At 38.3% G+C, this 18,062-nt stretch overlaps 1 protein-coding gene across 1 annotated transcript in view; it reads left to right on the top strand.

Moving 5' to 3' along the window:
- si:dkey-1d7.3 (transmembrane protein 132D) overlaps positions 1-6,847 on the top strand; it is a 28,560-nt gene extending 21,713 nt beyond the window's left edge. The window contains exons 6-9 of the mRNA XM_067423322.1: positions 413-618; positions 1,395-1,665; positions 1,833-2,024; positions 4,585-6,847. Coding sequence (XP_067279423.1) covers positions 413-618; positions 1,395-1,665; positions 1,833-2,024; positions 4,585-6,003 — 2,088 coding nt within the window. The 3' untranslated portion in view covers positions 6,004-6,847. The remainder of the gene's footprint in view (positions 1-412; positions 619-1,394; positions 1,666-1,832; positions 2,025-4,584) is intronic.
- Positions 6,848-18,062: the final 11,215 nt, after the last annotated feature.

The raw sequence follows: 18,062 nt of genomic DNA on the forward strand, positions 1-18,062 counted from the left end.
GCTTAAAGGCATGCAAATGTAAAGTCGATGTCCCTGCAATAATAGACCGCCATGCATGGACATCCTGCAGAATTCGACCAGAATGTGGCTGGTTGTGATATAAGGAGCTCTCTCTTCGCTAGGTTAAGTTGGAGTTTTTTCTTCAAATACTGTGGTATCGTCTAGCCATGTCACTGATGTAGCAGTTTTAGGTGAAGCTGTGTGGCTAGATGATTACACCAGTGATGTGTAGCCAATATCGACACCTAAATATATTGAGCACCTTGGGTCAAGGTACCCCAGTGGTAAGCTGTTTTGAATTAAAGACCCCTCTTCTACAGTAAATTTCATGATGGACCTATTAAAATTTCTTTGAAGCCTGTCAAATTACACTAAATTCTAAACTATTAATAATAATAATTTCCGCTCAAAGGTGTCAGAGAGGTGTGATTCTGTGTACGTCAATGGCAAGGAGACCCGTGGGAGATTGAGGACAATGGTGAACTTCACCTACAGTTACCTCAGCGCTCAGCTGGAGGTGAGCGTGTGGATGCCTCGAGTCCCCCTGCAGATCGAGATGTCTGATCCAGAGCTCAGCCAAATCAAAGGCTGGAGAGTTCCTGTCACAGAGAACAAAAGGCAAGCAACAAGTATAATTCAAATCTGACACACTGCCCAACAAACTTCATAAGGTTTGAATTGTTGGTGTTTTTTGTCAACATGTAACAATTTTATCACAATTTAGCAGTTATGAGAATAATTCAAATGTACACTAACATAATTTTGCACTTCTAGATACATTAAATAGTGACAAATATAAGTAAGTAATATACTTAAATCTGTTTTTAGATAATTGAATAACTGTAATAAATATAAAAATGTGTTGAATAGTATATATTATTTATGTGTATAGTCAGGAATTCAGGAAGTAGTTTATTTATAAGTAATAATAAATTAGTATATATGAGTATGTATATTTCCTATTTTTAACAATCTCACATATTTAATACACTTTTACAAATAAATAAATGTTTATAAATCTAATACATTTATTTTGTTTATTGTCTTTGTTTAATGTGCGTTTCATATTGTGACTAGTTCTTGAATTTTGACTTCTTGAGTTGCGGTGTGATTTTTAGTTCCACAAACTAGCTCAGAACTTCTATATTTGATGTTCCACCTCATATGGACTTTTTCCACTTTAAAGCTGCCTTGAAGTGTTCTTGTTAGAATAGAGAATGTGTTCCACAGAGATATCCTGGCAGTTTTTTATGACATTGCAGAGACTTTCATTTTAAGTAGAGATGAGAGATTGCTGAGCCTAGTCAAATAGCAGATAGCAGAAAAAAATATAGATTGAGAGCAGGAGGGTGAGGAAAAGAGTTGTTCATCTTTTCTCCGCATGTTTTTCTCAGAGTGAGCTGGGACACAGAGGAAGAGGATGAGAGGAAGGGCCGAGGCTGCATGTTGCAGTATCAGCACAGTTTGATTCGAGTACTTACGGTCTTCACCGCAGACTCGCCAGATCCAAGCAGCCCATCTCCTGCATACTTCCTTGGCTCTGACTGGCAGGTGGATGTGACGCGGCTGGTGCGCTACTTTCTGAGAGTTGGGGATACGAGCGTTGCACGCCTGCAGGCAGGAACTGTGCTGACAGGCAAGACTGTGGGAGTCACCACTGTGCAGGTAATGGTGTTAATGACAGAGCCGCCCACAGCTGTCAGTGTTTGCTCATTATTCATTAAGTTTACTAAGTGTTTACTATCAGTGACAATACAGACAGCTCGTAGATAAATTGTTTGTTTGTTTTGTTTTTTAATAATGCCATGCTGGGTTTGGTTTCTGTTGTCCAGGTGATGTCTCCATTGTCTAACTCGGTTCTTGCTGAGAGGATGATCCGGGTTCTGGATGATAAAGTCAGTATAACAGAGCTGGGTGTGCAGCTGGTCTCTGGATTTTCCTTGAACCTCCAGCTAAGCCCAGGAAGCAACAGGGCCATTGTTGCCAAGACAAACACACAGGAGATCATACACTACCCCAAGCAGGTAATTAATGTAGCTACATGGGCCATCAATCGAATTAATTGAGCTATATGCTAATGAATCAAATAATTGCATAGATAAGAGACAAGAGAAATTGAAAATCTATTTTTTTGTTCATTTTTTTGGTAACAATAAACTCTGTAACTTTTTTTAGGTTCACTTTTTAAAACTTTTTTCACTTCAGCAATAATCTGTCAAGTGTCGTCTTTAAAAACGTTATTCTGTGCTCTAAGATTTTCATCATGCATTTAAAATTCAGAATTCTCAAAAAGTGAATAAATGGTTACAGCATAATTAAAATTTAGTACCATAAAATATTAAATAAATATCTATAACTAAAATATAGTACATTCATTTAATTGAAATAATCATTTGGAAAAAAAAACTGTCATTTTTGACCAACTTGCAAAATATCAATATATTGCGTATTTCCATATTGAAGCGTTTCACTAGCATATTGTACAGTCCAAATAGTAACATTAAATTGAAATATATATTAGCTAATATTGAAATACATAACCCATTAAGTTGTTTTAGTGTCTTTAGTAACTGTTATTCACTATCTATGATAAGCGCTGAAGTTAGTTCACCCATAAATTAAAATTATCTCATTAATTACTTACTCTCATGTCGTGCAACACCCGTAAGACCTCCGTTCATCTTCGGAACACAAATAAAGATATTTGTGTTGATATTATTTTAAATATTATGATAATATTTGTGTTGCTTTGAAGTTACAAAGCCCATCTCACTACAGTGGTTCTACAATAATTGTATGAAGTGACGAGAATCATTTTTGTGCGAAAAAAACCCTAAATAACGACTTCATAAAATTATCTTAGAGTCACTGTAGTGAGATGGACTTTTAACGGCGTCTTTAGTGCGAAGGTATCAATGGAGGCCTTTCTGAGCAAGCGGATTTCAACAAAAATATCGTCATTTGTATTCCGAAGATGAACAAAGGTCTTACGTGTGTCGAACGACATGAGGGTAAGTAATTAATGACATAATTTTCATTTTTGGGTAAATTTACACTTTAACACCAGACACAGGTGATGCTACAAAAGCAAATAAGACCCATTAATATCAGTGTTGTTGTCTACACTGGATGTGGCACAACACAACAAATTCCAGACAGTAACCTAATGCCCCGTTTTATTTCTGACATATTGATTTACTACATGGACAAATTAATTTGCAACAATGATTTTGTCGTGTCTAGTGTGAACAGCTTCTAACTGTTACGATAACAACAGTCACATCCAGTGTAGACACGGTGTTAGGCCTTAGGAACAACAGAACACTGAGTTCAACAATGCTCTAAATTCCTTCATATTACTGCGTGTTCCAGTGCCAGGTCTGTGCCAGTCAGAGTGGTGTAACATGATCCAATCAATATCTAACTATTAGTACTCAGCGAGAGGCCTCATTTGTCTTGTGATGGGCTTTGCAAGCAGTGCTCCTCAGGCAATGCATAATGTATTTCACCCCAGAATATAGGACAGTCTGTGGTGGCATTTGCTTATACTGTATAAGCCAGGGGTTTCAATTAAAGTTCCAAGATGTCTGGGTCTCTATATTTCCATTCCAGCAATACTTTATTTTTGAATAGTTATAAATATCCATCTGGGCAACAGTAGTACTTTGTAAAAGAAAAAACTAAACAGTCACAATAGTAATAAAAGATGTGCATATTGAGCCCTCAAAGCCATAGCAATGGTGTTTGAGACCCCCCCCCCCCCCCCCCCACAAAATAAATAAATAAATAAAATATATAAATAAAAATAATATAACATAAAAATTCCACGCTTGAGCCATTTGGTTTTGAATGTTAAAAGGTCAGATCAGATGTTTTATCATTCTATTAATAATAATAAGACCATTTGACTGATACTGTAGAAAAGTTACTATATGGGGGTTCAGGGTTTTCCCAGATGGTTATACTTAAAATAAGTACCTACTCAAAACAAACAAACAATGTACATAATTAAATTTCTGTTTAAAGGACTTGAATGAAGCCCGTTTGGCTCTAGAATATTAAAGAATACAGCGCCGAAAGATCATTACCATAAACGACTCTGAACGCTTGGTGTGAACAATTCCATTGTGTTAATGTGCTGCTCACTTTAAACTGTAGAAATGGTAAAATGGTGCTACAGTTGTCATTTGGTCTCACAGTCCAGTCCACAGTCCAAAACCAAGCCAGGATCCTGGACTAGATCCTGGCACGCTATTGTAAGCCAAAAGCTCTAGTTTATTGTGCCACAGCTCATTGCTGTACATACGCTGCACACTGGTGGTTAAACAAATGGAACACAACAAAAGCACATAAATATTGATCCATTTGGATAAAATGACCTCCATGTGTGGGGTTTTTAGGCCATATACTACATCCTGCCAAAGGGCTACTTAATTTGAACTGAACATGATCGTATCTCTGACTGGGCTAGCTGTCATGCTAACAGGAAATTATTTGACCAGCTTTGATGATTTTACTTTTGATAAGCCTGTTCAAATTTGATATAATGTTTAAGTAATATTTTTTTTTAACTTTATTCAACAGGAGGCGGTAGTTGGCTGCTGGCTGAAGTTCAGCGATGGCTCCCAGACTCCTCTTGATCTGTATGACCCCAGTGGTTATTCTCTCTCTATTTCTTCATTGGACACAAGGGTAGCATCTGTGCGGAAGATACCGGGGTCTGTCTTTGTTGCGGTCGCTGAAGCTGAGGGACAGGGCTTATTGCTCAGAGCAGAGCTAGCTATCTGCGAGGCCTGTCAGAAATCCAAACGCAAGAGCAAACTAGCTGTGGGCGGAGGCATGGTGAAGGTGAAATTCCCGTCGGATGAACAGCTTGCAGGGACTGGCAAGAAAGAGCGCGACCGTGTCAATGATGATGGCATCTCCAAATTGATCCTTACATCCCCTCTGAACATGCTTCAACACACCGTTATCCAAGAGAGCACCACAAGTGCGATCAAAACAGCAACCAAATCCAATCTTCAAGAAGCAATAGGAGGGGGTGTATCCACAATTACGTCAATACACACTAAAGATAAAAATCTCATTACGAAGCCCGTCGCTGACAGAGCGCTAGTCACCATAAGCCCCAGAAGTCCAATAAAGAACGGATATGGAAACTTGCTTGAGAACGGCAACTTCCCGTTACCACCAGAGGAACCAAAGCCAGAACCACCCCTAGTGGAGAGCGATCTGATACAGATGTTAAGCGTGTTCACAGACATAGAAGTCTGCATCTACACACTGGTAGGACTCTTTTGCTTGGCCGTTATTGCTGTCTTGCTTCACTGTGCCACTAACAGTGCCAGATCACGCAGCAAGAAGTCTCCGCTTCAGTGCCAGGGTCAGTCCCAACACAGGCATCACTGGGTACGGCTGGGTACAGCTGCAGAGCAAAGCAGAGCTGTGGCGATCGCAACTGCCTCCAAACAGGAAATGCAGGCGGCTGTGGAGATGCAAAGAGCCATTCAGATGCAGAATAGCAAAGGCCCGGAGATGAAGCAGTCGAGGGAGATCTCAGCCATTGCAGGTGAGGAAAGAACTGCAACTCTGGGACGAAGGACCAACACACTTCCTCCAAGGCGAGATCCGATGGCTCCGATGGCTCCAATGGCTGTCAGATCAGCCACCCTGCTGGCAAGGCCCTTGCGTAGCGAACCTCTGCATTCTCCCACAAGCAAAAGGAATCAAGTACAGTTCACAACCTTCACTACTCTAGATATCAAACATCTGGCTGCTCTCAAGAAGAGCGGCCAGAACTTCAGCTGGGCCAGCCAACCGGCTGGAGGTTTTCAGGCTGCTGGTGTCGACCAGGGAGGGATAAATGGTAAGGCAGAGAGAGTCAATCATGTACATTTTTGTAGTCCAGTGGAAGTGTTTGGTCAGACCCCAGAATCCACAGAGTCCAAAGGCTTTCTTCCAGAAGGACCATGGCCTGTGGCTACACCAGTGTCAAAAGTGTGACACAGGACAGGGTTGTTTATACAACAGCTCTGTTGGCTTCATTTATGAAACATGAGCATTCCGTGTAAATTGTTCATAAATCCATTCTTAAATAAATTGTCGCATTGAACTGAATATGCCCGTTTATATAGGAATATTTTATGAACAATTTAACACCGAAATAGTTTTTCACAAATAAGTTCCTGTATGTGTGTCTGAAAAGATTCTCTGAATTTGATGTAAATATTTCTGCAATTTTACACAAAGTTTTTACTTTCCTGCTTTTGTATATTTGTATTATTAAAATCATTAGAACAGATCACAAGAAATATTATATATATATATATGGGTAGCATCTGTGCGGAAGACTGCTGATAATATATTATGAGATTTGTTCTATATTGTGAACCATTGTGTTTAAAGAAGCTCATTACATTTTTGAAATGTATTATATGTATTATATATTCAAAATATAAACTTGTTTAATATTGAGCTTATTTAATAATAATAAAGGTAACACTTTAGAATAATGGTCATTAGTTAACATTAGTTATCTACATTAGTTAACATTAACTAATTATAAACTGCACGTATAAAGCATTTATTTATCTTTGTTAATTTTTCATTTCAACATTTACCAATGCATTATTAAAATCTTGTTAAAATTAGTTAATGCACTGTGAACTAACATGAAAAAACCATGAACAGCTGGATTTTATGAACTAACATTAACGAAGATGAACTAATACGGTAACAAATGTTAGTTAATACATTAACTAATGTTAACTAATGACCATTTTTCTAAAGTATTACCATAATAATTTACATTTTTACTTCTGAGTATAACTACACTGCAAATCACAGCTCCAGGTTACAGTGTTAACTATTGGTTTTCTGCTTTTATGAATTTATTAAATAAAGTGTCTAACTGTGAACATTTCTATTGTTGTAGTTGTCTTGAATGACACATTGATTTGTGCTCATTGTATCACATCCTCTATGCATGTTAATGCTGATGCATAGTGGCTCTGGTTCCTCTTTGTGTTAATATGTGTATTCATCCATTTTATCATTGCAGCAGAACAGCTGCTTATAATGCTCCACACGCCTCCTGATTGTTTCCTGGTTGGAAGGCCTTTATCTAGTCTTTGACCCGTGCTGTGGTTCAGCTCATCAGTGACAGCTTGGAGTGAAAAGAAGGAAATGTCTGCTGAAAACATACCTCTCTGTTTTATTGTGATACCACCAACCACAACTTTGCAATGACTGCCATATCCCTTCGCCGCTAAAGAATCACTATCTCTCTCCAAGTGAGCAATGCTTCAAATCTTGAAATTGCATTCCCCTCATTGCATGTGGAGAAATAGCTTGGACTAGGCCAGCTAATCTATGTTGTACCTCAGGACTGTTGTAGATTTGCAGATTAGAGGGAGCCATCTCCAAAATAGCCCCAAGTTTATTCACAGAAGTGAACAGTGATATTTGAACCACACTATCAAACGTTATCTTTGTGTTACCACTTTTTTTTGCACCTAATTTCATTAAACACAATTAGCATTTAACAACATTTATTCTAATATAATATGTTTTACATTTTAAAGTTTTTATTTTTTAACAGGGAGGGGGAAAAACATGTTTTATGTCAATGTTAAAGCTGCAGTCCGTAAGTTTTGAAATTGCAGTTTCATTAAAGATGAATTATAATAATGATGTGGGTTGTGCATTTGGCACGGCTCCTCAGCAATGGTGAATAATGTTTTGAGGAGTGTGGCTGCCAATCATCGCGCCGGTGGGGATACTGTACTTCGAAACAACAGATCTTGGAAGTGTGACCCACTCAAATAATGAAAAGTATGACCAAAATAAGAATTTTCTCCAGAAAATGTTGTGTATAGTTGCTCAATGTGAAAAAACAAAAACAAAAAAACACACCAGCAAATAAAGAAAACGATGGAAGCCCGTTTCTGCCACTAAATAAAAATAAAATAAAAAGAGTAATTGCAACTTTTTATCTCACAATTCTGACTTTTTTCTCTCACAATTGCAAGTTATAAAGTCAAAATTCTTACTTTTTTCCCTCATAATTATGAGTAATAAAGTCACAATTCTGACAATTTTTTTTTTTTTCTCTCACAATAAAGTCAGAATTCTGAGATATAAACTCGCAATTGCATGATATAAAGTCAGAATTCTCAGACTCAGACTTTTTCTCAGTCAGAATTGACTATATCACACAATGGCGAGTTTATATTTCAGAATTCTGACTTTATAACTTGCACTTGCTCAAAAAAGTTCACAACACATGCAAATACTCACAGCACATGCAAACACAAACGCTTGCTGTAAAAGTTCACAACACATGCAAATACAAAAGTTAAAAACGTTTTTTTTTAATTTTTATTAATTATTACTATTTATTTTTTAAACTCTGGGCCACAAGGGAAAAAGTAATAAATAAGTTAGGTTAAATAGTGTTATCAGAACATTTTCCAGAGTTTTGAGTTTCTGGTTTGCCAAACTAGATTTTCTAGTTTCACTTTCTGCAGTGAATAATTAAATAGGATTTCAGACATAAATTTAAGTAAACTATTTACATTTTTTAACACAAAATAATAAATCCAAATAGTTTTTCCTGGCGCCAGGAACACCAACACTTAACCACACTTCAGTGATCCTGGCTTGGATTATTGAATGTTAGTTTTTTGTTTATCTTAACATTATGATCGTATGTGCATTATTATGAGCAGGCCTATCCGCAGCGCGTTTTTGTATTTGCATGTGTTGTGGACTTTTGCAGCTTGTTTCTTTGCATGTTTTGTGGACTTTTGCAGCTCACGTGTTGTCAAACTGATGAAGAAAGATGTTTTCTTTCTTTGCTGGTGTTTTTTCTATTTGCATGCTTTCTTCAATTGCAGCAGTGTTGAGCTCTCTCGGCCACCCTACATCTGAACAAGTAAGCTACATGTCTGCCACTTTTGTTCTACGACGGTGATTAAAATCTAACTGCAGCTTCACATATCACACAAAACTGTGCAAATTGTTATTATTGTAATACATTGTTCTTAAATTTTTAATGTTAAATTTAACAACAACAGCATCGTACCACTCAGATTACAACACATAGGCCTACAAGTTTACCATTGTGAACTGGTCTAAAGTAAGGAGATTTTTTTGAACACTGGCAAAAATTGATTTTGGATAATACATTTTTGATAAATTTTTATTTTTTATTTTTTAAATACGTCTAATACTAATAGGACATTTAATAATCACTGTGATTTTATATTTATGCCAGTTTTCCTATTTAGTCCATGTTAAAGCTAGCCTAGAAATCTAGACGCACCCTAGCGGCAGCAAATTTAATTTGCCCGCAAGTGTGGTCTAGCAACTCTCAATTGCTATCTGAGCTGTATTCCTCAGAATCTGGACGGCCCAATCACATCGTGTAGGTAGGCTATAGAGTCGGCGGGCGGGGCCATAATGACGACGGCCGAGTTCCGTTTGCGTGCTTCTAGTAACACAGTCTTCTAGAAAACACAGAAACTGGCGAACGGCGGCGGTCTTTCGAATCAGCTCTGCCCGCGCCTCCGGAAGACTTGGAGTTAAGCTTTCCTCTGAGAAAAGAACAAAGAGCGGCACTGAAGTCATTCTTAAAAAGGTCACTCTTAAAAAGGGAAGATGTGTTCGGAGTTTAGCCGACCGGATACGGCGAATGTTTAATCAGTCAGCGAGCTCCCCTTCACCGTCGTTGCTCCGGTTGGTGTAGCGATATCCTATCGCGTGCAGAGGGAGTTTGAAAGACAACCGTTTATCCCGCCCCTCGGATTGAGCCCTGACTATGGTGAGTTTCCAGGCCGAACATCTTGATGTGGGTCTGGCTTGTCAGGCTATGTTAAAGCTGCAGTCTGTACATTTTTGCACTCTAGTGGTTAATAAACAGAACTGCATGCGTCTTGCGGAAGAACATTGCAGCCGGAGCTACTTCTCTATGTTTATGTCTATGGCAGATCACGCAGGGACTGTGCTCCTCCGCAGCGGTACCTACCAGTCTGGCCTGAAATAGTCCCAATATAAACACTTATTATAAGTGTACCATAATGATTCAAGGTAAGACAAAAACAAGGTTTGGAAAATGGTATTCATGTTGTACATTCTCATTATATCATTTTTGTAAATCTTGAACACAAAAAAAGTTACGGACAGCAGCTTTAAGTAGGCCTATTTTAATATTTACTTTTTAGCTCATGAAAATATGAATACATTTTAATCCAAGTATACTTTGACCACAACTACTGGTGTAAAATATGAAGCAGAATCAGTTTGAGGAGCATACTAAAGTGTTTGATGGGGTAAACTTTATTTCCCAAAAAAGAAATAATTGAATGCACCATTCTGACCGTCTTGTTCTTAATCTTACATCAAGAATATGACAAGCATAGCATAAAGAAATAAATATTTGTGTGTAGGATGTTTTAAACAACAGATACGTCTGTGCTATCATTTCAACAGTCACCTAATCCGTAGCGTCAGATATTCTATTGACAGATTTGCAGGATTGAGGTCATTGTGTTGCTGGATTAACATGCATTAGTGGATCTCCCTCTTCTCTGCCCGCATTTACCAATGTGGGCCAGACTCACTGGATCTGCTCTTAGTTCCTTTCACAGCTCCCTTGTATTTAATTCTGGTCAAAGGTAGTGTGTTAAATCAGTGCGTCTGCACTTTTTCAAGTACATTTCAAAGAGTTTATGGATTTATTTGAGATAATGTAAGAACCATGTTTTTTTTAAGCAAATACTTGCGGGAAAAACACACCCAGACCCAAGGCCGCTTAACAAAATGAGAAATACTTGATTGATTCGGATTGTTTAAGTGCTCTGTTGTGGTATATTTCCTAATATATACCATGGGTTGTCCATGGGAATGCTATATATCAAGCCACTCACTCGTATCAGACACCAGACTTGAATGGAAGCTGGTTTCCGCCACAGAATAAAAAATAAGTTAATTGTGACTTTTTTTCTCTTGCAATTGTGAATTTATATTTTTATATATTCCATATTCCTCGCTATTGTGGATTTTATATTTTTATATATTTTATATTTCTTGCAATTGCATGAAAAAGTCAGAATTGTGAAATAATAATAAAAAGTCCCAATTACTTTTTTTAATTGCAAGTTTGTCACAACTCTGAGGGTGAGTCTGAATTGTTAGTTATAAACTTGAAATTTCTAGAAATACAGATAAAGATCTCATAATTGTGTGAAAAACATCAGAGTTGCGAGTTTAAATATCTTTAAATTCAGACTTTTTTTCCTCGCAACTGTGATATAAACTTGAGTAAAAGTCAGAACTGTAAGAAAAAAGTCATAATAACCTTTTTTAATTATTTATTCCACGGCGGATAAAAAAGCTTCATACAAGCGCAACTGGAGCCATGCTGCGTGCGTCTGAGTTATCGACTCTAGTAAAAATAACTGCAGAGGACTTTTAGCATTAACATTACTATAACATTGTTTAATTGTTTTTCTTAGCCTGATTGTTTTGTGCGTTGTTTTCCCGTTTATTTGAAGAGAATAGAACAATTGTGTTGAATTAGTGAGGCCTCCTGTAAGATGACTTTGCTCAAGGAAACATGTTGGTTTGTGTGAAGTTTTAGGTGAGAAAAACATTTGGAAGTTGTCCCTATGTATTATTGGCTGAACGATATATTAAATTTGTCTGCAGTATTGGAATATTTGAAAAGAAATCTGTTCTCTGCTCCAGTTTAAGCTATTTACAGGCTGTTGAACTGGGTGTGCTTGAAATGAATTCCCCAGAGCTACAGACAAGTTCTGAGAAGAGCATTTGAAAGTTCAACAAATCTCACTTGAAAGTACAGATGAAGCATTTTTGTGCTTTTTGAAAATAATATGAAGTCAGCCTGTATTAACTTAGCCCCACACGTATTTAATTTAGTTATTTTTGCTGAGTCATCCCGTTGGTTCTTTAAGATTCTACTTAGTGTTTTTAGGAGGCTGTTAGAAGGAGCTGCAAATTTTAAGCAGAAGCAATTTCAAAACAGCATTTGCAAATCTTGAAAAGATTAAAAGCAAAGGGCTGGATATCTATAGTACAGCTTTTACAGTAACGCCACGGGAGGCCTGATGGTGCCAAATCTCTGTAATTGCCAGAATGCGCTTTCAGCTCTGTGAATACCAGTGCAGTAAAATTGTATCTAATTTGTTGAGGAACACACTGTTTCGCTCTAGTAGCCAAGTGAATCAATAAAAAGTAAAACCGTAGTAACATGTCAAATCCAGTATGAAGAGCTGCACTTTTAGATACAATTGGAACAATAAGGGTTGTGTCAGAATGTCATGCATTCATTAAAGCTCTATCTTAATATTCTGACCTGGTTGAACTCATTTCTGCAATTGCCTGATTTGAGACAATGTCGGAAACGTGGAATTAGCTTGTGTCTTCGCTGTTTTAATTTGTTTTGAAATAAGAAAAGTGGGTGGGGAGGCTGAGGGGTTAAGGCAGAGTAGCTCAGGGGTCTGTGAAAAGGTGGAAGCTTTAAGTCTTCATTTAGGAGAATAAATGAACATGGTGAAAGACTATCAAAAAGCTGGAATAGTTGCTATATTTTGGACACATTTTCTGTAGCAACTTGAATGGTTTGTTTGGAGGCCGTCTCTTGTATTGCATCTGGAAAGTGCTGCTGCTTATCTCTTTGATCTGTGACAGCCAGTTATTTCTCTTCTGTTTCTGAGCGCTGTCACCCGGAGTCAGACTGCGGACCTACACATGCTGTCTCGAACAAACATTAGGCCAGTTGTAAACATGCAGTTCCCTCTCCTTCCCGCTCCTTTTTAGTCTCTCTGACACATAACTTCACGCTTTCTGCATTATTTTTTTCCCCTGGTGATTTTTCACGTGTCCTGTAAGAGAGAGCAGGGATAATAGAAACACTTTTTTGTTTTTTTACTCATTTACTCAGAAAATGTTTAGACTACAAATTTGAAATTGTGTCTCATACTTTTCTAAAAGGTCAGCAGCCAGAACATGTCTAGGGCCTATTCAATTTATAACTTAATAGAATCTAATACAATTGAACTAGAAGATAAGAGAGCTTTTTTGGATCACATTTTACTACTGTAATGTGATGTACAGTATACACCAATCAGGCATAACATTATGACAGGTGAAGTGAATAAGACTGATTATCTCTTCATCAAGGCACCTGTTAGTGGGTGGGATATATTAGGCAGCAAGTGAATATTTTGTTCTCAAAGGTGATGTGTTAAGCAGAAAAAATGGGCAAGTGTAAGGATTTGAGCGAGTTTGACAAAGGCCAAATTGTGATGGCTAGACAACTGGGTCAGAGTATCTCCAAATCTACAGCTCTTGTGGGGTGTTCCTGGTCTGCAGTAGTCTGTATCAAAAGTGGTCCAAGGAAGCAACAGTGGTGTACCGGCGACAGGTTCATGGGCGGCCAAGGCTCATTGATAGAGGCGGGGAGCGAATGCTGGCCTTTCTTGTCAAACAGACAAGCTATTGTAGCTCAAATTGCTCAAGAAGTTAATACTAGTTATGATAGAAATGTGTCAGAATACACAGTGCATTGCAGTTTTTTGTGTAGGGGGATGCATAGCTGCAGACCAGTCAGGTGCCCATTCTGACCCGTCCACCGCCAAATGTGCCAACAGTGGGCACATGGAACATGATGGCCTGGTCTGATGAAACACGTTTTCTTTTACATCACTTGAATGGCCAAGTGCGTTGCTTACCTAGGCAGTGATGCTTTGGACAATGTTCTGCTGTGAAACCTCAGGTCCTCTCATTCATGTGAATGTTTCTTTGACCTGCATTTTTACCTAAGCATTGTTCATGGAAACGGTATTCCCTGGGAGCTGTGGCCTCTTTCTGCCTCAAAGTAAAAATAGTTCAGGAATGGTTTGAGGAGAACAACAGCACGTTTGAGGTGTTGACTTGGCCTCCAAATTCTCCAGATCTAAATCCAATCGAGCATCTGTGGGATGTGCTGAACAAACAAGGCTGATCCATGGAGGCACCACCTCGCAAATTAGAGGACTTAAAGGATCTGCTGCTAATATATTAGTGCCAGATACCACAGCAAACCTTCATCGGTCTAGTGGAGTCCATGCTTCTTTGGGTTAATATGCCTGATCAGTATCCACTTGTCAAATGATGAAACTTGAGAAATCTTTTTAATATGCAGATTTGGTGTACAATATTTTTTTTTATTGTTAAAGGTGTCATGAACTGGCTTTAAAAAAAAATGATAGTCTGAGGTCAACTTATGACATTTTTTTTGTTTTTTTATATTTTAAAAAACATAATGTATAAGTGGGCTATACCCTGCTTTTGAGGCTCTCTTCTGGAACGCTCGGTGTTGATGGGCGTGCCGCGCTGAAGACTTGGAAGTAAATGCCCACAGTTTAGGATTGGATAAGATTTGCACATTTAATGAGCTTCAGCTCCCCTGTCAGTACATTTAGGAATTGTTTTGGAAGTGTGTGGTAAAACAGTAACCGGAATGAATTGCCCAAAGGGGCGCAAAATATCTTTAGCAAACAAATGCAATGATTTATCTCTCATCCACTTGTGATAGATTGGGAAAAAAAATTACTTGATCTAGTCAATCGATAACTGTGAACGCCCACAAGCCCTTCAAATATCAAATCAAGAGAGTGAACAATGTACATCAATAAAGGAATGTTATTTCACTAGTTAAAGGGGGGGTGAAACACTCAGTTTCAGTCAATCTCATGTCAATCTTGAGTACCTATAGAGTAGTATTGCAACCTTCATATCTCCGAAAAGTCTTTAGTTTTATCATATTTATAAAAGAAATATGGGCTGTACCGAGTCTTTCCGGAAAAAACCGAGCGCCTGGAGGCGTATCGTGTGGGCGGAGCTAAAGAATGACAAGCGCGCAAAGCGGTGACGTCCTCAAGCGTGGAGAAACCCATCTATCTCAGCTAATACAGATAATGATCCACAATCAAATCTGAGGCAGAAATAAATTGAACAGGAGAAACGGCAACATCAGGATGTCCGTCTCTGTGGTATGTACTGTATTTAGGGGCCTTTGTGTGCAGTTTATGAGGACATGATTCGGTTTATGGACTATTGTATGTGACTAGACCTTAGAGGTAGCAAGCAAAACGGTTTTGCACGTCAGAGTCAGAATAGTGTAACGTTATACAGAACAACAATGGAGTAACCGTTAGCGCATTTGAAGCATGCGATCGTATGGTTTACTGATGTTTACTCATGCGACGGTAGCCAATAGCAGAGACATTTGAAGTTGATTTACTCACCGGCATCTTCCAAAGCAGGACCGCTCTGTCAAAAACACACTTCTTTGGTATGATTTGGTGAAGTCCTGTGACATCAGTGACCGTGGAAATCCACTTTGCGACGCGACTGAAGCGATGCCTTGAAGCTTCCCGTCATTTCTGCGTTCAAATCGGTTCAAATGCAGCGCTGCCTTCCTGGAATGCTGTGCTGAAGCGTTGAAGTCGCTCGACGTCACCCATAGGAATAAAGTGGAGCGCGGCGCGACATAAGTGTTCACGGACGACTGGATCTGCACCTGAGAGACTGTTTACAGCGTGCATTTCCTCGCTCTCCCTCTAGTCACGCGCGCGTGCACCCTACCGGGAGAAGAGCCCGTACAGCCCATACAAGGACCTTCCGCTCTATTTAACGTCAAGTAGACCCATACTCTAAAAAAACTCGCCGAAACCTGTGAGAAACCGGAAGGAGTATTTTTAACACAGAAATACTCCATCAAACGTCCAACATTAGTTTTTGAAACTTTGTCTATGTTTAGGATGGGAATCCAAGTCTTTAAAGGTGTAAAAAGCTCAGTATGCATGAAACAGCATTTCACCCCCCCTTTAAGATAACCTGTCGGCAGGCCGGGCTTACTTTTTGGTAGCCCGTCTGAAAAACACACATCCCAGGACGTTGGGTTTTGCAAGCCCTGGGGCCTGTTCTTTGTACGTCGCTAACTCAGTTAGCTGGATTTGATTGTTGACGATTTGGCTTTGATCTCGGATTGTTTGGTTCTTCGAAGCTCATCCTGGGGCCTGTACCATGAAGCTGGTTTTGCTGGCTGGCAAGAGATCTCAAACTGAAATTGGACCAATCAGCTGTGCGTAAAGTAACACATAATGAAATAAAGCCACTCCCCCTGTTTCTACTCCAAATTAAAGGTCACACAGCAAATGGGTTTTAAAGAATAAAATGTTTGGCTTTTAACAATGCTTATTTATAATAATACTAATAATAATTTTGAATGATTTATAATTTATGTAATTATTATACCCTTAATCAATTACACATTTTTCATTTTAGTTAACATTAATAGGCACTTTGTTAAAATTAAAATTAGAATTTAAAATTTGTTTAAATTCTTAATATTTTTCAATCATGTAGTATTCTGCAGAAGAGAGAAATGAATCTCACTGCTTTTCTCACGAGAAGTGAATCTCAGTTCCTGTGATCCAGAGCATGTGATTGGTTGCTCACCACTGATGTCACAGCTAAACTGCTGAACTCAGAATCAAAGCCTGAGTTGACAGAGAAAGCTGATGATCAGCATCATGGTACCAACAAAGCATTAATAGATTGGTTTGGTTTTGTCAACTCCAAACTAATCCTGTAACCCTAAGTTTGTTAAACTATCATCATGGTACAGGCCCCTGGACTTGCTGTCATAGCAACAGGTCTGTTAGCTTAAAGGGGGAACTTCAGCACTGGGAAGATGAATCTGTATTTAAACTGGGTCATCAGTAGAAATGTGAAATTATTTTTTAAATTTGGTGCTTTCTAGACTGAGAAAAGACAGAAAATGTATTTTTGGCTCATGGGGATGAAAGACAATTCCCAGAATGCTTCGCTGCCCTGTGAGGCCATTCCCAAAGCCACCAACTTGATTACTGTGACTGAGTTGGAGAAGACACTGCAATTAAAAACTGAACGTGTCTGTTCAATATAATGAGTGAGACACCGCGAGTATCACAGCACAGAGCACTAACTGCAGGAGTGAGATAAATGAACTGATGAGCTCGTGATGAGAGCTGAGGTAATTGCGACTACACTCGCGGCACAGATTCACAACGCGTTTTCAGTCTGGCGCGTTTCAGTTCATGCTTTGCAAGCTTAACTTTCATAGAAATTTATTTGAGAAGTTAAAAGACTTACATTGCTCACAATAGCTCCGTTTAAATGAGTGCCTGTAGCTGAGCTGAGATCTGAGTATAATCTCCCACCCCCCATGCGCGGGTTCAAAACATGTTGAAATGGCTCCCTCTGCTGGCTGTAGTCTTTAGCCTCTGGACAAACATTCCTCCTATGATGCAAATATCGTCAATTTGAATCATAGGAGGATTTTTTTCAGGAATAAAATAAATCTCTTGTCTCAGGGGGATACGAGGGGGGAAATTACAATCATTTGAATATACACCAGGATTTCTACTGATACAAAGCCATATGCTAATCGCTGAAGTAACCCTTTAAATCTGCTCGGGAGCAGGCTTATTTCATGTAAACAGGATTAGATCGCATCTTGAGGTAATTCTTAAAATCTGTCCCAGTCGGCAATAATAATTTAAAATAATAATAAATATAAAAGTTTATTTGAAAATAATATTTTAATGTTGTGTAAAATTTGTGTATAATACTACAGACACAGTCACTTGATTGAGAGATTTATTTGTGAATTGTGATGGAATGATTACTTTATAGATGTATTGGAGGTTTGCACACATTGTGCAGTTAATCTTTGTCGTGCATTAATTTGAGTGATGACGGATAATATGGGAGTGGCTTGATGCAGCGCAAGAAGTGCAGATAATATGATCTTGACTGTTAAGAAACTTTTAATTAATATTCTCACATAAAAAATCTGCTTCAAATTGAATTAAAAATTAAATTACAACATTAAAATAAAAATGTAAAGTGTGTACAAATATTATAAAATCGTGAATATAAATAATTGTGAATCATGTTCATCAAAAAAGTGCACATTTAATTTGTCTAACTTTTATGTTGGTTTGGTCGTT

Source organism: Pseudorasbora parva, chromosome 18 (genome assembly GCF_024679245.1).
Source record: "Pseudorasbora parva isolate DD20220531a chromosome 18, ASM2467924v1, whole genome shotgun sequence".
Taxonomy (NCBI): domain Eukaryota; kingdom Metazoa; phylum Chordata; class Actinopteri; order Cypriniformes; family Gobionidae; genus Pseudorasbora; species Pseudorasbora parva.